This window comes from Lipophrys pholis (genome assembly GCF_963383615.2).
Source record: "Lipophrys pholis genome assembly, contig: SCAFFOLD_586, whole genome shotgun sequence".
Lineage (NCBI taxonomy): Eukaryota > Metazoa > Chordata > Actinopteri > Blenniiformes > Blenniidae > Lipophrys > Lipophrys pholis.
The window spans coordinates 1-23,519 of record NW_028291984.1 but is presented as its reverse complement, the minus strand read 5'-3'; the positions used below and the strand labels follow the sequence as shown (position 1 = coordinate 23,519).

The window sequence follows — 23,519 nt, the reverse complement described above, 5'->3', positions numbered from 1 at the left end:
AATTGCAGATGTTTTAGCTCATGTTACCATTCCCACTGAGCAAGCAACGTCTGTAGACGTCCAAAACATCCGTCCATCCAGGCCGTAATCTGGACGTCGACATGATGCCAGAACTAGTGTAAAATAGACGTTTTACCAGGCCTTAAAGTGCCCATGACACCATATCGCATGTTAATTTATTAATTTTCCCCTGAACAAATAACAGTCAAAGGTGTATTTACCTTCGCTAGACGTGCTCTTCAATGTCAACATTTTTATTTTTATTGATTTTTGAGCCGTTGAAAAAGATGTTTCCTCACAAATGTCGACGGTTGGACAAGAAAGCGGCAGAGACGTCCCAGGAGAAGGAGGAGGACTTGACTCTGGGATACTGTGTTGTTTTTAATCGTTGTGGTGGATTTTTTCGGTTCATTTCGTGTTGCTGGTTCTACCTTTTTACTGGTATGCCGGGGCGTCGTGTGGCAGGCTTTTGCTCCAACACTCGAGCAGACGGATTAAGCCGTTTCAAATTCCCGAAAAACGCCGTCCGCCGCGATCAATGGACGAGGCAAGTTCAACGGACACGACAAAAATGGACGCCGAAGGACTTTTGGCTGTTATGTTGGGCACGTTTCGAGGACAGTTGCTTCGACAGCGTGCCCCCGTTAGAGGAGAGTTTGGGACTGAAGTTGCTCCGACCATCAGCTGTCCCAACTATTTTTCCTCGACCCAGACCTGGATCTGAGTGTGAAACCACAAGCACCTGGATCTGAGTGTGAAACCACAAGCACCTGGATCAGCAGTACACACACCAGTAGATCAGGTTGAACAGGATGTAGGCCCCGGGGAAGATCATGCGAGAGTACGTGTCGATGGTGTGAGTGTTCTGGATGATTCGGAAGCCACGCATCCCTTTCTTTTTGGTCTCCATCGTCTCGTTATCCAGGGAAAGATGAACCACGATCCGTTCCGGTTTTTCCGAGGAGTCTTCTGCAGCCATGGAGGCCCTGGTGTAGCCCGCCAAGCTGTCGGCGTCCGCCTCGCTGTACATGCCATCCAGCATCATGGTCTTAGTGTGAGACATGCCACAGGAACAGGGGAGCGTCTGCGACTGTGTGAGTGAAAGCAAAGGAATCAGGACTGATGGAAACACTTCTTCGTACACTGTGGACTCATAAGTAACTTCTGAAGTGATGTAACTTCTGAAGTGATGTAACTTCTGTACCTGTTCTGCAACTTTCTCTCTGAGCTTGCGTTCTTTCCCGTCCCTCAGTGTTGTCAGGTAGTTGACGGCAGCATATTCAAGAACAGACAGGAAGACAAAGACAAAGCTGACCCAGAGGTAAATGTCCACAGCTTTGATGTAGGAGACTCTGGGCATGGAGGCGTTCACTCCAGTGATGATGGTGGACATGGTGAGCACCGTGGTGATTCCTGAAGAAAGAACACACAACTTTGTGTTAGCACTGCAGTGCATGAGGACCATGTAAGCCCCGCTCACAACCCGCCGTACTTGCAAATGTGTGTTGTCTACTTGCAAAAACGTGGGCAAAATTTGGGGATCCGTACGTGGTGAGTACCGCCTCTGTACGGATTTGGGAGCACGCCGTAGCATTTTCGTGCATGAGGAACTTTCGCTGCGTTCGGGCTGTGGATTCACCGCCGTACAGATGACGCGCGTGACCTCTGCAGCTAATGAGTGCACAACAATTGTTCCCACGGTCACTTGCTCTACGGACGGCGCACTCATCACCTGCGGCATCTGGAGGCAGCAGCAGCTGGGACATCGGGCGGGAAAACTCACGTTCATCACACTTGTTCCCACTTACAACATGCAAGTGAGTGAGGACACCGTACGTGAGCAGCACGTGTAAGTAGGGCCTCCGTAGGATAACGTAACAATCACACAGAGATCGCACGTTGTAAGCACGTTGTAAGCACGTTGTAAGCACGTTGTAAGCATGTTGTAAGCACGTTGTAAGCATGTTGTAAGCATGTACAACTCACTTACCACATGTGCAACGTACGATGCATCCAATCGCTCATGGCCAGGCGTTGCATACAGGCCACGTACTTACACCGTGCGTTGACGTACTCCCTGCTCTTGCCACTCCCTCCCCACGTTTTCAGATAAACGTGGCGACCGCGGCCTCCCCAAAGACGTACGAACTAAAAAGAAGCACAGTGGGTTGTGACCGGGGCTTTAAGAAATGACATAGGATCATATCATTTCCTTTTTATACCCAGTACAAATATACGATTTAAGTGTTGATTACTTGTGTGATTCTCTAGTTGCTTCTCCATTCAGTGGCAGCATTTCCATTCATTTCCATCCATCCATCCATCCATCCATCCATCCATCCATCCATCCATCCATCCATCCATCCATCCATCTCCTCCCTCTTATCCGTTTCTGGGTAGTGGGGGTGTCAGTCTGAGCACCGTCACCCAGATCACATAGCACCATTAAGAACCTTCCTGCAGGTGGAGAGCCCACAGGAAGGTGGAGAGCCCACAGGAAGGTGGAGAGCCCACAGGAAGGTGGTGCCCGGTGTGGGACATGAACCCTCTACCTTGAGACTGAGAGTCTCATGCTCTACCTACTGAGCTGGACGGGACATGAACCCTCTACCTTGAGACTGAGAGTCTCATGCTCTACCTACTGAGCTGGCCTGTGTCATTCATTTCCATGTTCTGGAAATTAAAGTTTTACGATTTTATAAGTTTCATTGAAGAACACTCCAGAGAGACTTAGTCTCTTGGACATTGAAGGAGCCAGAAAGTGGGTGGGCCGGCACCCGGGGGGGCGGAGTTGGGGGGGCTCTCGGCCCGCTCGGCCCGGGGGCCCTGCTCCGACCTTTTCTCGGCTTGGCGGCTTGGGTCGGGGCCTGGGGCCCTGTGCCCTTTATCTTTCTCTTGTGGGCCCCTCTTGCCTGGGGGGGATTCCTCTCTGCATTCTCCGTCGGGTGCTTTTTGGGCGGGGGCGTGGCTCTCTGGGGTGGTTCGCTGGGGTCTCCCCGGGCCTGGGGGGCTGCCGTCTGCCGGGGTGGCGGTGTCCGGGCCCGATGGCCTCGGGCCCTGGGGTGTCGCTACGGGGCCCCCCACAACAGTTCCGGCCACACCCAGTGGACACACACACACACACACACACACACACACACACACACACACACACACACACACACACACACACACACACTCACACTCACACTCACACTCACACTCACACTCACACTCACACACACACACACACACACACACACACACTTCCACTCCTCACTAAAGGTGCTTCTGAAGTTGCTTGTTCTCTATCATCATTTGTTCAAACTTTAAAGATCATGTTCCTCTTTTGTTGTTGCTTCTTTGTTCATTCATGTTCCTGCTTCATTTTACTGTCTAGATAGAGCTGCTCAGGCTGGTTAATCTAGAAAATCATCTTACTGTCTAGATAGAGCTGCTCGGGCTGGTTAATCTAGAAAATCATGTTACTGTCTAGATAGAGCTGCTCAGGCTGGTTAATCTAGAAAATCATCTTACTGTCTAGATAGAGCAGCTCAGGCTGGTTAATCTAGAAAATCATGTTACTGTCTAGATAGAGCTGCTCAGGCTGGTTAATCTAGAAAATCATGTTACTGTCTAGATAGAGCTGCTCAGGCTGGTTAATCTAGAAAATCATGTTACTGTCTAGATAGAGCTGCTCATGCTGGTTAATCTAGAACATCATGTTACTGTCCAGATAGAGCTGCTCAGGCTGGTTAATCTAGAAAATCATCTTACTGTCTAGATAGAGCTGCTCAGGCTGGTTAATCTAGAAAATCATCGTACTGTCTAGATAGAGCTGCTCAGGCTGGATAATCTAGAAAATCATTTTACTGTCTAGATAGAGCTGCTCGGGCTGGTTAATCTAGAAAATCATGTTACTGTCTAGATAGAGCTGCTCAGGCTGGTTAATCTAGAAAATCATCTTACTGTCTAGATAGAGCAGCTCAGGCTGGTTAATCTAGAAAATCATCTTACTGTCTAGATAGAGCTGCTCAGGCTGGTTAATCTAGAAAATCATTGTACTGTCTAGATAGAGCTGCTCAGGCTGGATAATCTAGAAAATCATTTTACTGTCTAGATAGAGCTGCTCAGGCTGGTAAATCTAGAAAATCATCGTACTGTCTAGATAGAGCTGCTCAGGCTGGATAATCTAGAAAATCATTTTACTGTCTAGATAGAGCTGCTCAGGCTGGTTAATCTAGAACATCATGTTACTGTCTAGATAGAGCTGCTCAGGCTGGTTAATCTAGAACATCATGTTACTGTCTAGATAGAGCTGCTCAGGCTGGTTAATCTAGAAAATCATCTTACTGTCTAGATAGAGCTGCTCAGGCTGGTTAATCTAGAAAATCATTTAACTGTCTAGATAGAGCTGCTCAGGCTGGTAAATCTAGAAAATCATGTTGCTGTCTAGATAGAGCTGCTCAGGCTGGTTAATCTAATAACAGTTGTAAAGTATTTGGATCAGTGTGATAACTGCAAATAATATATGTAGCATAACAAGGGTATTTATATGATATCCCCCCCCCCCCCTCAACTTCTCTTCTCTCTCTCTTTGAGCAAAAAGAAACGGGCTGACAAAGCCGCCTGGTGGAGTGGGTGAGACCGTGTTGCTCCGAGACCCCCTCATGCATGCGCGCGTGCGACGGCGTCTTGTTTATTTGGTTGCTAAGCAACCGCTGCACCCCCAGAAAGAGTGAATCAAAAAGCCTCTAGTGGTTGCGTGGGTCATCGCAATCCCTCTTGACGTCCACCTGGTGGACGCATCAAGTCATTGCGCTCTGCCTCTGTGTGCCGCCACATGCCCCTAGTGGTCGTCACGGTCACCACACTTACCCGCCAAAGTCTGCCTCCACCTGGTGGACGTTCGAGGTCATTACACCCATTCACCCATTCACCCTCATCACTCAACACACACACACACACACTCTTTGTACATAGGGTTTGCTGTTTAATAGATTAGATCGCCGTGATACTTGGATGTGTTGATTTATGAGATGATTTCTGAATTAGATTGTTATATTTTTACACAGAAACATTAACTAACATAAATAAACCTTTTTCTAAACGAGACTGACATTTTGCTAATTAGCTATTTACAGATTCACTGGTGGTGCCCCAATTTATTATTCATAGATGAAAAACGAATTTATTCAAATTAATAATTTTTCATTAATAAATAATTTGCGATAATTTATTAACTTTAAGTAATTACTCAATTACTTTAGGAGTTGTTAATGAGTAAATTACCGTTTACTTCCATTAATAATTTCTAATTTTCATTACTTCCATTGATTTATTACTTTCAGTAATCTATTACTTTTAATACTAATAATCAATTATAAATCCCAACAATAGTGACGCTTTTAATTACCATTAAAAGTTGTGAATGCGCCAGACCCCCTCAGGAGGCTCTGCTAGCTCTGTATTCATAATTAGACTAGCTAATTATCTGAATCAAAACATAGAAAGACGAGGCTGAAGTCTTTCTTACCGGCTAGTTCATCCTCAGCCTCCATGGCAAAGCTCTGAAAGATAGACCTCTCCTAATGTCCAAATCCTGTGGCTCAATCCTGAACAACAGTGACACTTGGCCATGAACCAAAAAAGGGCTTATGTGTGATTTCAGCAAATAGAAAGTTTTCATTTATTTTTCATTATTATTCAATTCCAGCCAAACGCACTGTATGTGTGTTTATAAACCACATTACAACAATCTTGCCTTTTTTAGATTGAGATAGCCCCCAGTGATGAAAATGATTGTACTTTGAGACAGCTAGTGTTAGTGCTAACAGCTCTTATTAGGATGACTCTTTTATTAACATACTTGTAAACAAATACAAACAGATGCTTCATTCGTCCATTTTAGAAAATGAATGTGTTTTGGGTCTGGTTTACTTGAAATGACAGTTAGTCTGAGTTCAGGAAAAACAAAAGGTAGATCAGGTATCAGTGGCAGCGTCAGGGCCTGAAGGCTTCTCTACAGGAATAAGAAAAAGATCAGAATCAGACTGATGTTGATCATATTTGGTCCATCAATACTTCTTCAATAAATCCAAACTGTCTCTCTGCTTCCTCTCATAGTTTCTCCCCTGACAGCTGCTTCCTGACTGAACTTCCATATTAAAGCTTTTAACCAATCACAGTCCAGCCATCACCTGTTGCCGGGTAAAGAAACCTGCCTGAGGCCTTCAGGTTCAGTTCTGCAGGCGTCTGCAGTGTAAAATAAGAGTCGGTCGCTGCTGCTTCAACCAATCAGCTTTAGATATTGACGACTCAGGACCTTCTAGAAGGCCGAGGGTGACGTCAGCATATTCCAGCCCTCTGATTGGACGGTCTGAGAGTTCACTCTCCAGCTAGCTGACTGCATCTGGAGCAGCTGCAGGAACAAAGTACAGTTGGTTGGTTTATTAGAGGTTTAGTCAAACTACAATGGCTGAAGGACAAGATAAAGAGTTTGGTTGCAGATTTATTGTCAAAACCATTTTCAAGAGGGACTTTTCCTGGAGGTCTTGAACGCACCGCAGCACTCCAAACGCACGGAGGTCGGGTACAATTTACTTGTGCTCAATACAAACTCCTTGGCAGGATTCAGGATTATGTTATTTGCCATTATATTATATCCAAGACCACGGAAAGTTGACGCTCGTCTCCGTCCTCAACCCCCAGAAGGTTTGGGAATAGCAGCTGCTTCTCTATGCCGCTGCAGCAGAAGGAGAGACTGAACTCAGATTGTTTTCATCAGTAAAGGTATTTATTCTGGCTACACGAGTATCTAATGCAAAGGCTCTTTATACTGCATTTCTGCATGGTAACTTGGTTTTTGTAGCCATAAAAAGTCATTGAGGGGTGGATTGACTCAGACCAGCTCTAGTGAAGGCTGAGGTCTGAAATGTCCTCTACAGGCCAGCTGCCACTGGTCAAAGCTCACATGCTTTTCTACTGGTGGACACCATCCAGCTCCACGGTGTCCATGGTGTGTTTCTGAGGTACTTTTGTCGGCTCCAAACGATCTGGTCATTCCCATCTGACCTCTCTCATCAACAATGTGTTTTCATCTCCGGAGCTGCTCCACAATAGACTGCTTTTCTTTGTTTTCGTCATTCTGAATGAAGTCTGTGGAGTGATGTGGTAAAAATCCAAGAGATCAGAAGTTTCAGAAACACTTGTCTACAGCCCGTATGCCAACAACTATTAGACCAGGAGTGCCCAACCAAGTCGACCGTGAGGGGTGTGGGAATAAAAAAAAAAAGGCAGTGTATATTTGTCCAGTCATGGAACTGAAACGACTTTGGCTATTAGTCTGGCAAACGCTCTGATTGATTGATCCCCATGACGTCATTGACTGTTATTTTTCCGACTGTCAATACTCATGTATTAAGGTCTATTAAGGCTGACTTAGCGTGTACATATGATTATATTGTCTTGTTGCCGTCATGCCCACTGTGCATTGTGTGTAACACCCTGAGTCATGATATAGTTTAGAGAGTTTCTTTTCCTCCGCTTAGTAAAATGCTTAAATTCAGCGGGTGGTCTCGTCTGATCTGAGGTTGAAGGTGTTAGTGTTTGGCGGGGGAGAGTTTCCAGCAAGCCGCCAGGGCCCCGGCCGTCCCCGCATACAACCCAGTTTGAGGCGAGCACACGTAACGCTGGCAGCACGGAGACCTCTCATTCCTCAGAATTCCCCAAAATCCCATGGCGCACTACGTTTCGGGCAAACGGGGCTGAACATAGTGTAAACCTAGTTAAGGTGGTTCAGCAGAGGGACATTCTGGGCCAGATTGCCTGAAATCAAGGACTTCCTGAAGCTTTCAAAAGATGTGGATTACAATCCAAAGTGAGAGGGCACCCAGTGGCTTTTAGGTTGGTCTTTCCTCACTGAGATCAGTGAGGAAAGACCAACCAGTGATCTCACTGGCGAGATCAATGAATTGAATTCCGAGCTGCAGGGCCAGGGTGAGGACGTCGTCAGCATGATGAGTTCAGTCAACATGTTTAAAAGGTTCAGCTGATGTCCAGCAGGCTGCAGCCTGGTAACCTGGGCAACGTCCCTCACATGCAGGCAGAACTACAACGTCAAGGGAAAGCTGTGACAGCTTGACGGTGCACCTCATGAGGAACATGTTCAGAGCATCTCCTCAGAGTGTGAGAGGCGTCTTACTGACTCTGCCTCCACTGAGCCTGGAACCAGCGATACGCGTTATCCATTTAGTGCAGGGGTCGATGTTGGTGACACTGCAGCTAAAGTCAAATCACTTGTCGACTGAAAGCTCTGCTCTGGAGAATGGACTCCTGAAGTTGCAAATTGACATTGAGATCAAACCCAGATCAACATCTGCTCAACCTGGAGAGTTCTGGAGACGACTGGTGGAGGAGAAGAATCCCAGGCTCAGAAGATGTGAACCTGACAGCTCTTTTTAGGATCAGCTGATTTGTGTGAGTCTGATTTCTCTCTCATGAAAATCATCAAGTCCAAGTTCAGATCAACAATGACTGATGACCACCTTGCAGCCTGCCTACGCCTTGCAACCAGCTCCTACAGTCCTGACCATGAGCAGCTGGCCTCCTCCTCCCAGCTCCAGGTCTCCCACTGACGGAGAAAGAGATTTCCCTTGTTCACACTCAGACTACCTGTTTGGTATCTGGTTCATAGTGAGGTCAGTCATGGCTGGAGCTCATCATGCAGATCTGTGTGTGTGTGTGTGTGTGTGTGTGTGTGTGTGTGTGTGTGTGTGTGTGTGTGTGTGTGTGTGTGTGTGTGTGTGTGTGTGTGTGTGTGTGTGTGTGTGTGGTGCTTACTCCCACTTTGTTCAGGGTGGTGCTTGATCTTTTCCCTGCTTGTCTGTGCTCATACAGAACAACACAGGATTGACACTGTTCGTCTCATCTCACACAAGGAAACAATAACACACTGGCAGATTCCTGAAAGCTTGATAAGAGGCTTTGATTCACTTTGCTGCCGTCCCTTGTGAACAGGCTTCTATTTTCAGGTCATTTAGGTGATTGAAGAAGCAGAAGAGCCGCTGTGCTACATGTCCTCTCACCCAATGAGACCCTGGCGGGCACGGCCCTGCGGTCGATCCAGAAGGACACCCAGGACAGCATGACCATCAGGGTGGCCGGGAAGTAGGTCTGCAGCAGGAAGAAGAAGATGTGACGCCGCAGAGTGAAGTTGATGTACAGACGGTTGTACCAGCCTGCAGACACAGTGAGAAGGTGTTCAGAGTTAACAAAGTGCTAAACTGCTGAATTGTTAATGGGTTGGTCTGATGCAGCACTTTGGAAACTTCTAAAGCCGTCCCAAAGCACCATTACTCCCTTTGTGATGTGCACAGAGCTCCGTCCATCCACTGGGAGCAGTTTGGGTTCCAGCATCCTGCTCAAAGACACTTTGACATATGGACAGACGAGGGGACACATACGCAATATTTTGATTGAAAGACAACCTGCTCTACCAAACTGAGCAACACACAGCAAATGATCAGGAAAAGTACGGAATGATGTGAATCTCCCAGCTAATTTGCTCCGGGATGGAAACATCTAGAGAGACTTCTGGAAACCTGATCAATACTTGGTAATAGATGCTGTTATTGGACTCCAGTGGAAATCAGAAACAGAGCGAGATAGACTGCTGCAGAACAATAATCTGGGAAATAAAGAATATAATGATGCCAGCCTGGTGTTATGCTCCAGGCGTAGTGTTTCTGAGAGGAAGAGCAGATATCATGAACACTCACTGGCCACATTGATTGGGTTTTACACAGAAAAGCTTTTAGTTCCTGCAACACATTCCTGCTCTGAAACAGCAAAATACTGAACTTCACAAATCCTTCCAAGTTGTGTTGATCACAATCATACGACCATATCAGTACCTGTAAGAGGCATAACACACACACACACACACACACACACACACACACACACACACACACACACACACACACACACACACACACACACACACACACACACACACACACACACACACACACACACACACACACACACACTCAGAGAGAGCTAGAGAGAGGTCGGGTGGTAGTAGAGAGGTAGAGATAGAGAGGGGTAGAGCGATATGTAGAGTGGAAGAGAGACAGAGAGAGAGGTGGGCAGAGAGGGAGGGGTAAAGAGAGTTAGTGGGGGCAGAGAGAGCGGTAGGTAGAGAGAGGAGGGGGCAGAGAGGTAGGGGTAAAGAGAGTTAGTGGGGGCAGAGAGAGCGGTAGGTAGAGAGAGCGGTAGGTAGAGAGAGGAGGGGAGCAGACAGAGCGCGCGAGAGAGAAAGACATGGGGCAAAGACAGGGAGGGCGGGGCAGAAAGAGTGGAAGAGAGAAATCCTGCCTCATCAGGGACCACTTTGTGGACGGGTGGCTGAACCTGATGTGGATTCCTGAGACCCGGGACAAGCCTGAGGTTTGTTATCAACCTCTACTCTGAATGAAGCCTGTCCTCCTGGTTACTGGTTACCTACAGAAAGCAGCACTGGTCGTGGTGGCAGGCTGCTGGGAATCCACTGTCCCCCTTTCCTACAACAGTACTGCTCCTCTACCGACCACCTCAACTGAACTCAGTTTTTATACCAGAGAAACAATACCTCCTTTTTGCTCTGTGGTCACAGTTCAGCCATTCTGCCCCCTCCACTCTTTGACCAGGCGACCTTGCCTGAACCCTGCTTGTTACCCCAGCCTTCTGTCCCCGACCTTGAGATTCTGGTAATTCCCTTTTCAATAGAGACTCTTGTTTTTTGCCACACTGGTGGCTGCTCTGTCTGGAGCTTCGCCTGCTGGACTTTCCATTTTTCAATCACCTGTATGACCTTCAGACTTTATTAAAGCCCTCACCAACGGTATCTGTGTGTCCGCTGTGCTGCCGTTGGGTCGCAAACACATCTGTTACATCTGTTCAGCATCTGCAAATACTATTATTCTTGGGGACCGAAACATCCACATTGACACCCCCTCCTGTTGTCCAGCTGAATTTTTGCACACACTGGACTTTCTAAGCTTAAATCAGAATGTTCAGACCCCCACCCACACCAAGGGGCACATCCTGGACATGTTTATCTCTGATTTTAAATCCATAACAAATCTTCAAGTATACGACCTCGGTGTCTCAGACCATACATTTATTTCCTTCGCAGTATCCTTTCTGCCCCCCTTCTCAAAGCCTAAATGCCAAATCCATTTTCACAATGTCAAAAACATCAATCCCGACTATCTTTGATCAAACCTCCTGCATCGAGCCTCGGTCAGCTTCTCTTCAATCACTGAATCAGTGGACCACTACAATAAAGCTCTGAGTGATCTTCTGGATCTCCACACCCCTCTTAAACACACCCGCTCAGCAGCCTGGTACTCCTGCGGGCTGCAGACACTCAAGACTGCTGGCCATGTCCTTGAGCAGCAGGTGAAAACATCTGGTCTCTCTGTCTATAGGCGAGCATCAGAAGGCCAACGTCACTTGAGGACGCACAGTTATACTCTAATATCATTAATAGCAGCCCTGGAAATTCCAAGCAGCCTATCCCTCCTTAAACCGAGGTCCCAAACACACCTGGAATACTCAGAAGAGACTCCTCACCTGTTTCACAGCCAAGATCGACACCATTCACACTCATCTTTCCAGTTACCCAGCTCCAGTCCTCCGCCCTCTTCAGCGCTACCTGGAAGTCTCACAGGCTCAAGTAGAAGTCCTCATCCGAAATGAAAGTGTGCCATGTCCACAGAGACATGATGAAGCCCCAGGTCGGTCCCGAGCCCCTGAAGCCCCTCCTCAGGCACCATCTCCACCTGCTCTGCTCCAGCCCGACAGTGACTCCAGTGAGGGAGATCTATAGCTCCTTGTGGAGTATAGTATATTATCCGTTTCCGGGTGGTGGGGGTGTCAGTCTGAGCACCATCACCCAGATCACATAGCACCATTAAGAACCTTCCTGCAGGTGGAGAGCCCACAGGAAGGTGGAGAGCCCACAGGAAGGTGGAGAGCCCACAGGAAGGTGGCGCCCGGCGTGGGACATGAACCCTCTACCTTGAGACTGAGGGTCTCATGCTCTACCTACTGAGCTGGCCGGGGGACATGAACCCTCTACCTTGAGACTGAGTCTCATGCTCTACCTACTGAGCTGGACGGGGGACATGAACCCTCTACCTTGAGACTGAGTCTCATGCTCTACCTACTGAGCTGGACGGGGGACATGAACCCTCTACCTTGAGACTGAGTCTCATGCTCTACCTACTGAGCTGGCCGGGGGTGGTGTTGTCTGCAACCTTTTTAATAAAAAAAACCAAAACACCCTACCGCACTGCCACAATCATTTCCAGGACCTCCCTTGGTCGTGTCATTGCCCAGTATGGAATTTCATTTCATTGCTATGCCGACGACACCCAACTATACCTGAAAACTGATTCATTCTCTTCAACTGCTCTGCCATCATCATCGTCATCGTCATAATTGCCATCAACACTCTCAGCACTCACTGCTTGCCTGGAGGAGGTAGAGGTATGGATGAGGCAAAACCTCCTTCAGCTAAACTGCACAAAGTCCAAAGTCATAATTATTGGCAGCCCCCACCAGGTCCAATCATCCTCCATAACCTCCATCTCTATTTCTGAACAAAATATCCCCCTTTCATCAGCTGTCACCAACCTTGGTGTGGGACTGGACCCACACCTAACTTTTAAAAATCATATCAAGTGTCTGTGTAAATCCTGTTAAATACCATCATAAGAACATTGCCAAACTCCCTCACCAGACCTCATGCTGAGAAGCTCATCTACACCTTCATCTACACCTTCGTCTACACCTTCATCTCCTCCAGGCTGCAGCACCCTGGGCTGCTCACTCACACACACACACACACACACACACACACACACACACACACACACACACACACACACACACACACACACACACACACACACACACACACACACACACACACACACACACACACACACACACACACACACACACACACACACACACACACACACACACACACACACACGATCACCAGTCCCGCCAGTGATGGTAAACTACGTTGTAGTCACAGCTGCCCTGGGGCTGCTGACGGAGGCCTGGCTGCCATTTTGGGCCAACGGCCCCTCCGACCACCACCAACATTCATGCACCATTCATACAAGGCAAAGTGGGTAAAGTGCCTTGCCCAAGGACACAACGACAATGACTTTGATAGAGTGGGATTCGAACTGCCACCGGTTATTGGAAGACCGACTGTACCACTGAGCCATGATCATGTTAGTACACCCTGCCACCTTCAGAAATCTAACTCCGCCTCCTCAGACAACCTGAGCAGTTACAAAGCTTGAGTTGAGCCGTTCAGGGAAATCTAGTCACTGTAAAGTCATCTCCAGCTCTACTAACACCACTTAGCATGCCTTAGCCTCTGTCGAGTATTGTTTAGGAGAAATAACCCCTGTGTGTAGTCAGAGATCTCACAGGAGATCGTAGGGAGATGAGCTCCTCCGTTAGCAGCTTCAGTACAGGTAGAACCACCTTACTTAGCTCCACTAACCCGGGTTGAGCAACTTCTCAAGACTAACACCCCCACGGTTATAAACCTTCACAGATACATCTGACATAGTCTCTGCAGTGCTATTTTAACCTCTGTGGACCCACAGAGCCAAGAGTTGTGATTTCTTCAGAACCTAATGTGTACAGTTGAAATCTCTGTAGTGAAGGTTGGGTTTTGGAAGGGAACACACACGTACACCTCCACACACCACACTTCACTCTCTCACTCCTAGCCGGAGCAGGTGCACCAAGACCCCCCAGAGGGCTGGTGGCTTATGGACGCCTGCTCACTGGTGAACCATCGCCGATGTCGTTGCACACGCCAAGTGCAACCACCTCCAAATGTTTCAGATCAGACTCGACTCCCTGCATCCGGTACCTCCGCTTTTGTAAACTGGTCCACAAACATGTCGCGAGCTAATCCCTATCCTCCGGGAGGTGTGGGAGGAGCCTACTAACTGTTTTCTAACCACCTGTCCCCCTTTCCCTTTCCTTTCTTCAACTCTGGTACTTCATTTTCATTCATGTTTGGGAAACTGTACGAAATGAGTCTTGTGGTAGTAGGTAGTTAGAAAAGAAGTTAAAGGTCTGCCCAGACTAGTCTCTCTGTCTGCCCAGACATTAGTCTCACACATGAACTGTATGAACTGTTGGACTGTTGTGGACATGATGTTTTCCAGGACATCCGGACGTTCACATGGACTCCACGATCACATGGACTATATGGCCCAGGTTTGCTCCAAAGACTGTGAGCAGTATCCCACTCTTCGGAACAAAGGGGGGATGTTGGGCTGAAGATTCCAGTGAACTGCTCCAAGCAGTTCTGTGACAGAGGTGAACCACCAGGGACAATGGACAGGACATAAAACAGCAGGGAGCCGGCCAGAGATAACCAATGAGGATGGTCGAACCCGACCCAAACCCCACAGGGGTCCAAAATTCAAACTTGGTCAAACTGCCTTCCAACCAACTGTCCCCTGCTTCTCATCCCAGCCACCAAGAGGGACACACGTCCCCGCTGCCTCGGGACGGTAAAGAGAGCACCAAGTGGACCCACGGAACTGAACCAGTTAGATTAGCGTGAAGCGAACATGCAATGTGTTTCAATGTGTCATTACCGCTGCAGCTCCTCACGAATCTGCAGCGGGTAGTGTACGTGTTCACGTGCACCATCGCAGTACGGACTCGGGTTTTCCACCTCAGAACCAGAGGTCCAAGTGAGCTCCAGGCCCACTGGGAGCTCTGTGGAGAACTGGGTTGCAGAACCGAACCTCGCCAGAACTCTGTCTTTCTCCTCTCTGTCCCCTCCCCCCCTTCACTGACTTGCTGCTCGTCTTATCTGATCAAGATAAGCTCTCACACACACACACACACACACACACACACACACACACACACCCCCACCCACCCACCCACCCACCCACCCACCCACCCACCCACCCACCCACCCACCCACCCACCCACCCACCCACCCACACACACACACACACACACACACACACACACACACACACACACACACACACACACACACACACACACACACACACACACACACACACACACCACACCCACCCACCCACCCACCCACCCACCCACCCACCCACCCACCCACCCACCCACACACACACACACACACACACACACACACACACACACACACACACACACACACACACACACACACAAGGCCACTTTTAGAAAGAAGAAAGGTTTAAGTAATTTCTTTCATATACCAAGTCACTATTTAATATATTCCTGTATCCTCTTCAGCCTCTGTTTAACACCGGTTATTAACCGTTATAATATTCATTCAACCAATACTGTACTTACCATAGCTTATATATTTGTTAAAAAAAGTCTCCCTCCCTCCCTCCCTCCTTCCCTCCCTCCTTCCCTCCCTCCCTCCTTCCCTCCCTCCTTCCCTCCCTCCCTCAGTCACTGGGGCAGGACACATTCCTCCACCATTTACTCCATGGGTAAAGCACTGCTCTGAGAAAACAGGATCCTTTCCACCACCTCTTTTTTTCTTGTTTGGATCCTTGCTGCTCGTGAGGAAAACACCAACACATAGTTTTCTCTTTTCCATGAACAACATGAGGATGATTTTGTTATTTCACTCCATTTGCAGCATTTTTCTGTTTTTCCAATCAGCCTGATTATTATTCCGTAATAACATTTTCACCCTGAACCAGCTGAAAATGTACTTTTACTTGTAGGATTTAGAAGTAATCTACTTCAGTACTTTTGGAAACATGGGTGACTCATGTCTGGCATGTGACACCCTTTAAATTTGAGTTGCTATTGATCATCTGATTGAACTCCTCCATGTAATTCTCAGTTATTTATGCTGGAGGCTTTGAGGTCCTGAGGAGACACAACCAGAGAGGAAAGGGTGAAAGACTGGGAGCTGCTTTGACCTTCTGACCTGTGCTGCTGTAGAAAGCCAGTCTGGAAGTGGTATGAAACTTCTGGATGAGGAACTGGGACAGAGAAATCCTGTCGTCTGTGCTCAGCGACTCGTCTCCACTTTTCCAGTACAGCATCAGATCTTCATCGGTGTATGCATCTGGTCCCAGAGAGCCGGAGGAGAGAAAGGATTAGTGTCAGGCTCTGAAATTACTACATGCATACAGTTCCTAAGCTTCACATGTTAGTACTCTCGCCTCAGAAGCCTCGGTCCCATCGCACAGTATGTGCCAGTAAAGCACACCCACACCTAACTGTTGCCAGGTTCCACCACCACCTGGTGGTTAACGACACAGGTATGTGAAGTCATTACGCAACAGCAGTTGGGCGAACACAGAAGCGGCCCGCGGCCGCAGCCGCAGCCGCAGCCGCAGCCGCAGCTCAGGCGGCCGTCTGAGGAAATGCTTGAGCTTCCTTTCTCCCTGACATAGAGGAAAACCTTCTCATTCTAGGAGCTCCTGCTCAATTTCCTCCTCTCCTGTTATGGAGACGAGCATCTGCAACTCGTTGGAAGGTGGTGGTGCTGTGTCGTGCGCCGACATTTCAATAAACCAAGCAAACAAAACAGCGTATGTAAAGAACAACGGGAGGGTTAATAGTGCCGGTGAAATATTTATGTAGTGGTGCTTGTCCAGAGGGACAATCAGCAGACGGTCGCTCCTCTGGATGAAACCTGTTCCGTCGTGCTCGGTACCTCAATGGAAGAGTGACGAAAAAAATATAACCGGTGGTTACGTTTTTTCGGTACCATCCACCACTTTTGTCAGTGGGGACGTATGGGAACCGTCCCGCCCCGCTCCATCCCGGCACAAACAGTACTGTGGGACGGCGGTTCTAGTGAGAGGGACCCCAGTGGATTCCAGGTGAGGCCTGCAGGAGCTTCCAGTGGGAGGTTAGGATGTACTCCAGTTTCCTCCCATAATCCAACAAAGATTAAGGCGAGTTTGAGTGTGAGATTGGCTCCGTTGTGTCACTTGTTAAAATAGCTGTGAAATTGCCAATTGAAAGATACAAAGCAATCATCACAATGATTGCTTTACTTTTAATTTTCATTCAGTCAGGTTGTCGTAAACTCTTCAAAACCTCAATGGTGAGAAAATATAGTGATGTTACACATCTATAGCTATTGTACATGCAGCAAACAGAACTTTAACATGAACCAAATGAAACGTTATCTCATGAGCTCACAGTGAAGACAAATTGCAGTTCATTGTTTTCTGTACAGCACAGAATGTTTTTAAAACCCCAGACCTCTTTAAAAGCATTCAAATCATTGTTTTGTTTAAAAAAACGGTGTTCAAGCCAGAGTCTGGATTTGATGTTGACTCGCCACACTTCTATGACATCCTGCCCTTCTCTGTTCTCCACCTTGTTCCTCCTGCTGACATATATGGCCATCTTTGCCTCACCTGAGAGGAAGTTCAGGAGCTGCCATTTTGCTTTTGTACTCTTTTTATAGCCTGCTCCCATGATAAAAATCCTCTCAGTAAAAACAACACTAAAAAGAGTAAAAACCATTGTTAAAAGGGTGAAGAAATCTGAAAGTCTCTTGCACTCCGTAAAAACATGATAAATACTTTCTTTTTTTGTGCAAAATGGGCAAGTGTTTAAAACAGCAGGTTTAATAACAGATAAAGTGTTTATAACAGCAGGGTTAATAACAGAGATAAAGTGTTTAAAACAGCAGGATTAATAACAGAGATAAAAGCAGTGGAAGCGATCGCACCGTGTAAAATCCTCCACTGAAGGTCTCCAGTTCGTTTCTTTAGGGGGGGTTTATATAAGATCCTCCACTGGGGACCGGGTCCGCCCTGACCCAGTCTTTGCGACCACACAGTGGGGGGTCTGTTGCTCAGTCCACCCTTGTGGATGCTCTTCACACAGTTCCGATAAAAAGTCTGTTTGTCTGCCTTGTGCAGCGACAGTCTCTTGGGCTGTGTGATTTCTAGGAGGGGGCCGGACAATCCCCCCAGCCCCGGGCTCAGCAGGACCTCAGGGAAGGGGTCTGCAGCGTCCGGGGAGAGTTCTCCTTCGCTGTATCTCCTCAGGAGGCTCCTGTCTCTGGCCGTGAGTGTCGTCCTCCAGGTCTCCAGGAGCCTCTGGGACACCCGGACAGACTGCAGCTTCAGTCGAGAGCCCAGGGCCTGGGCGTCGCTCAGGTCCGGCCCCACAGCATCCACAAGCTGACCCACGGTGAGGGTCCCAGACTGGATCAGCCTTCCCGTCAGCCCAGGAGTTGTTGTTCCGCTGATGTCCAGTCTGGCTCCGTGGATCAGGGGTTCTTTCAACAGCCAGTGCAGAGAGTCGGCTTTCAGGCTCCTTCTATGTGTGAATAAAGCCCAGCATTTAAAAATACTTTGATAAAAAGGAGGAAGCCCCTTGAGATTTAGGAATTTAGAATCAGTTAAAAACAGAACATTATCCAACCCCAACTTACTGACACGCCTCAGGATGCAGCTGGCCACACCTCTCCACACCAGATCTGCCGGGCCTGTGAGGAACCTCTGCAGGAACTGGAGTCTAAAAGTGGCAGTCCGGCTGGCCAAGTGGACAAGGCCCTGACCCCCCTCCTCCCTGTCTAAAAACAGCACCCCCTGTGGCACCCAGTGCAGACCATCCCAGAAGAAATCCATCATTTTCTTTTGAATTTGAGCCAGGAGGCCTGGAGGAGGGTCTACACTGGTGAGCCGATGCCACAGCTGAGATGCTACCAGGTTGTTTAAAACTAAAACCCTACCTCGGAGTGACATCTTGGGGAGGAGCCACCTCCACTTGGAGAGCTTACCCTCAATCTTTTCCATGACGGTCTCCCAGTTCTTCTGAACAAAATGTTCTTTACCCAGATGTATCCCTAAATATTTAAAACCATCTTTTTTCCATGTTAAATTCTGGGGAGGAACTGGGAGACCGCCATGCCGCCTGCCGACAGCGAGGGCTTCACTTTTTCCCCAGTTGACCTTCGCTGCTGATGTCACATTAAAATCCCTTATTATCTTACTTAAAAGGTCTATTTGTTCTTGGCTCCTGATAAAAACAATAAGATCATCTGCATAAGCAGATAAAATCACACCTTCACTAAAACCCGGTAAAAACAGACCCCCTAAACTAGAAGGTATCTTATTGAGGAGGGGTTCCAGGGAGAGTGCATAGAGCATCCCAGACAGGGCGCAGCCCTGCCTGACACCTCTACACACTCTAAAAGGAGCACACAGACTGCCGTTAAACTTCAGCACACTCTCAATGTCTCTGTACAGAACCTTGATCTTAGCTATGAAACCAGAACCCGAAGCTTTCCATGACCCTCCAAAGGAAGTCGTGTTCAACGCGGTCAAAAGCCTTTTCTTGGTCTACTGAAATTAGACCAGCATCTATGTCCAAAGAACTAGAGACTTCCAAAATATCACGAATCAGGTGGACGTTGTCCACCATGGACCTGCCAGGGACACAGTAGGTCTGGTCCCGGTAGATGACCTGCTCCATAACCCTCCCCAGCCTGGAAGACCAGTACATTGGACAGGAGTTTGTAGTCCACACAGAGCGAAGACACAGGGCGCCAGTTTTTGATGTCCTGCAGGTTCCCTTTTTTAGGGAGCAAAGTGAGGACTGCCCGCCTGCAGGACACTGGCATGGAACCAGAGGCCAGACACTCATTAAATACGTCCAGGACATCCTTACCTAGGATGTCCCAGAACGCTTTATAAAACTCAGCGGTGAGCCCGTCAATCCCAGGAGACCTGCCCGTTGCCATTGCCTGCAGTGCCGCCCGCAGCTCCTGCATTTCCAGGCAGGCCTCCAGCTGTTTGTTGGTCTCCTCGGAGACTTGAGGCAGTCCCCGCAGGAACCCCTCGAGGAGACCTTGCTCCTCCTTGTACTCACTCCGGTACAGGGACGCGTAGAAGCTCACCGCTCTTATTCGCATCTGGCTTGGTTCTGAGATCTCCTGCCCCGTGTCAGAGCAGTGCGTGGACCACTTTCCCCTGACCGTTCTTTTTTTTCCAGGCTGAAGAAGAAGCTAGAGGGAGCATCCATCCCAGAGATGGTTTGATACCGGGACCGGACCAATGCGCCCTGCACTTTAACGTTCAGCAGGTCGGCTAAAGCCCTTTTTTTGCTTTTGAGGCTTTCAATATAACCTCGATCTCCTGTGGACTCATTTAGATGTTCCAGTTCCACTATCTCGGTCTCTAGATGCTTCATAGACCTGGTGATGTCACCTGTGACGTTTAGGGTGTCCTGCTGACACAGGAGTTTGACCTGAGTCTTACCGTGGTCCCACCACTGCCTAAGACTGCTAAAATCACCTTCCTCTCTCTAAAAACCTCCAAAAAAACATTAAAGCCTCTAAAACTTCTATCAAAGGTTAAAACTGAATTAAAATGCCAGTAGGCGCTTTTAGGTAAAACCTTTCTGATAAAAATACTATTTAAAAGTAAACAATGATCAGTAAAACCAATAGGTAAAATATCAGACTTCTTAAAGACATTAAAATGATGTTTAAAACAATAAATACGATCTAACCTGGCTGAGGAGACCCTGCTCTCTCTAAAGTGGGACCAGGTGTACTGGGGACAGTCAGGATGCATCCTTCTCCAGACGTCCACTATGTCCTGAGAGTGGACCAGCTGCCTTAAGGCTGAACCATCCTTCTCCAGACGTCCACTATGCCCTGAGAGTGGACCAGCTACCTTAAGGCTGGACCATCCTTCTCCAGACGTCCACTATGTCCTGAGAGTGGACCAGCTGCCTTAAGGCTGGACCATCCTTCTCCAGACGTCCACTATGTCCTGAGAGTGGACCAGCTGCCTTAAGGTTGGACCATCCTTCTCCAGACGTCCACTATGTCCTGAGAGAGGACCAGCTACCTTAAGGTTGGACCATCCTTCTCCAGACGTCCACTATGTCCTGATAGAGGACCAGCTGCTTTAAGGTGCTTAGAGGCTGGATGAGGCTCTGCATGGTTGCGGTCTAACATCACGTCTTCTGTACAATTAAAATCTCCACCCAGAAACAAATAGTCCTCCGACCCACACCCACTGACCACCTCACTTAACTTGAGGACAAACTGCTTCCTCTCTGCACCGGCTGTTGGGGCGTAACAGTTAATAAAGACACATTTAAAATGGTGGAACTGAGCTTTGATTAAAAGCAACCTCCCCTGTACACAGTGCTGGACCTCCAGTTGGGGTTAGAAGCCCTGGAGAAGAGGAGGCCCACTCCTCCACTGAGAGGAGGGTGGAGGCTCTACATGGCCTCCCCTTTCCATTCCCTCCTCCACTCAGCTTCATTACTAAAATCACTGTGGGTTTCCTGAAGGAACAGGACGTCTATCTTTTTAAGTGTGGCTGTCTCATAGATTGCTTGTCTTTTTCTCAGATCTCTGCTCCGTTCACATTTAAAATACCCAGTTTAAAAACATCCATGATAAAAGAGATGTTTAAAACTAGGATAAAAACAAATACATTAATTAAAACAAACTTGGCTGTCAGCATCATCGTCTAAAAGTTTTTTGGCTTTCAGCACAAGTTTCCTTAATCTAAAACCCTCCTGTTCTGTGAGGACAGACTCCTGTTCTGTGAGGCCAGACTCCTGTCCTGTGAGGACAGACTCCTATCCTGTGAGGACAGACTCCTGTCCTGTGAGGACAGACTCCTGTCCTGTGAGGACAGACTCCTGTCTGCTGCTCAGATGGAGTCTGGCCGAAAAAATAAAAAGACTGAGGTCTGGGAAATGGTCCTCTACTTTTACCCCGTGTTGGTTTTTCGTCTGCTGTAAAAACATCTTAAATTTTTCTGCACTGTACGGTACTTTGGATTTTTGAGAACTGTTAAAAGAAATGTCACTGTTATCCGACGCATATTCGTTTCCACTGTCTTCTGACCCCCGATTCTCTCCACACATTTTCTTTGTTTCACTGTTTTTTCTCTTCCTCCTCCTTTTTGCAGGTTTATTTTTTCCAATTTTTTCTTCCTCCATCTCTGCCTCCTCCACCTGTTCTGCCCATGCAGCACTCCTTTCTACTTCCTCCACCTGTTCTGCCCATGCTGCACTCCTTCCTACCTCCTCCACCTGTTCTGCCTTGCTGCTCCCTCCTGCCTCCTCCACCTGATCAGCTATGTTGCTCCTTCCTTCTCCTTCCTCCTCTCTTTCCTGCTCCATATCTGGCTCACTCTTTTTTTCAACCACTTTTTTTTCTTTTTTTCTTTTTTCTCCCTCCACCTCACCAGTGATATTTACATTTCTTTCATTCACGCTGCATTCAGTGTCATTCACTCCTCCTTCCTCCTCCAGCTCCACCCGACATACTCTCCTCACTCACGCTCACATTCACACCTCCACCCGGTGTATTTACACTACTCACCCCGTGTTTGATGCTCTCCTGGTCGGTCACAGCAGCGCGTCTCCTCGGTAAAACCCGAGGAGCGGCGATCGGCCGCTCGGACTGAGCCCCAGCCACCGCGTCTCCCGGGAGCCCGGATCACGGAGCCACCAGTGGGGGGGGGGACCCCCCCAGACGGAGGCCCGCGGCCCCGGCATCGGGGCAGCGGCGGCCGTGGCAGCAGCGCCACGGGACCTCCGCGGAACCGGGCTGAGCCGACTCAGCCCGCCGCGGACAGGACTTCACCGTGTGTCCCTCCTCACCACAGCCGAAGCATTTCATGCCAGCTGAGCTCGCGAAGACAACGTAGTCATAATCATTTCCTCTCACACGGAACCTGAGGTTGAGCTCCTCATTCCGGTTATTGAGTATCAAAATACTTTGTCTTCTGAAACATATTGCGTGTTTCAGCAGCGGAGACTTAATTCCAGACAGGATTTCCTTATAGCCAGACACGGACTTTTCCAAATCTGGAAAGCTCCTTAGTTAAGAGCTCATCTGGAGCATAAGGAGGGACGTTGGACAGGATCACCCGGACAGCAGGCTGGGACAGCGGCTGTACCTGGACCAACCTGTCCAGCACGGTGATTCCCGTCTCCACAACGGAGTTGGCCTTTTCTACCCGGTCCATAAAGATCACCACGGCGCCGTTCATCCGGGCCGCCGCCTTCACGCTGCTGTACCCGACCTTCTCCCCCACAGGCCAGAGCAACCTGCTCCACCTGCTCCACCTGCTTGTAGCTGACCTTCTCCCCCACAGCCAGAGCAACCTGCTCCACCTGCTCCACCTGCTGTACCCGACCTTCTCCCCCACAGCCAGAGCAACCTGCTCCACGCTGCAGGGGAAAGGTGTCGAGATGCGGATCCTGTGTTTGCGGGTGAGCCTTCTCAGCCTCGGACGACATGGCCTCAGCCAGTCGCCGGCAAACACGGAGCACGCAGACCCACCGAAACCCCCGAGAAAGAAGGAAATAAAACAAAAAGTGCTCTGTGATTATTAAACTATAGTGATTGTGGACATTAACAATGAAAAATACAGAAAAAAACGTGACAAACGCTCCCAGCCCTTCCTCACTCCAGCATGCACCGAGAGAGAGAGAGAGAGAGAGAGAGAGAGAGA

The 23,519-nt window shown here is 48.5% G+C and overlaps 1 protein-coding gene across 1 annotated transcript; it reads right to left on the bottom strand.

The window, feature by feature from the left end:
- Positions 1 to 240: 240 nt before the first annotated feature.
- On the bottom strand, positions 241 to 19,942 carry LOC308128316 (uncharacterized protein; the record flags this gene model as incomplete). The annotated part of the gene is made up of 9 exons (XM_080494021.1): positions 241 to 1,090; positions 1,205 to 1,413; positions 9,066 to 9,218; positions 15,983 to 16,123; positions 16,337 to 16,445; positions 18,132 to 18,304; positions 18,461 to 18,601; positions 19,495 to 19,644; positions 19,699 to 19,942. 9 exons carry the CDS (start codon positions 19,940 to 19,942, stop codon positions 776 to 778), a joined length of 1,635 nt encoding a protein of 544 aa, XP_080350147.1. The 3' UTR covers positions 241 to 775.
- Between the last annotated feature and the right edge of the window lie 3,577 nt (positions 19,943 to 23,519).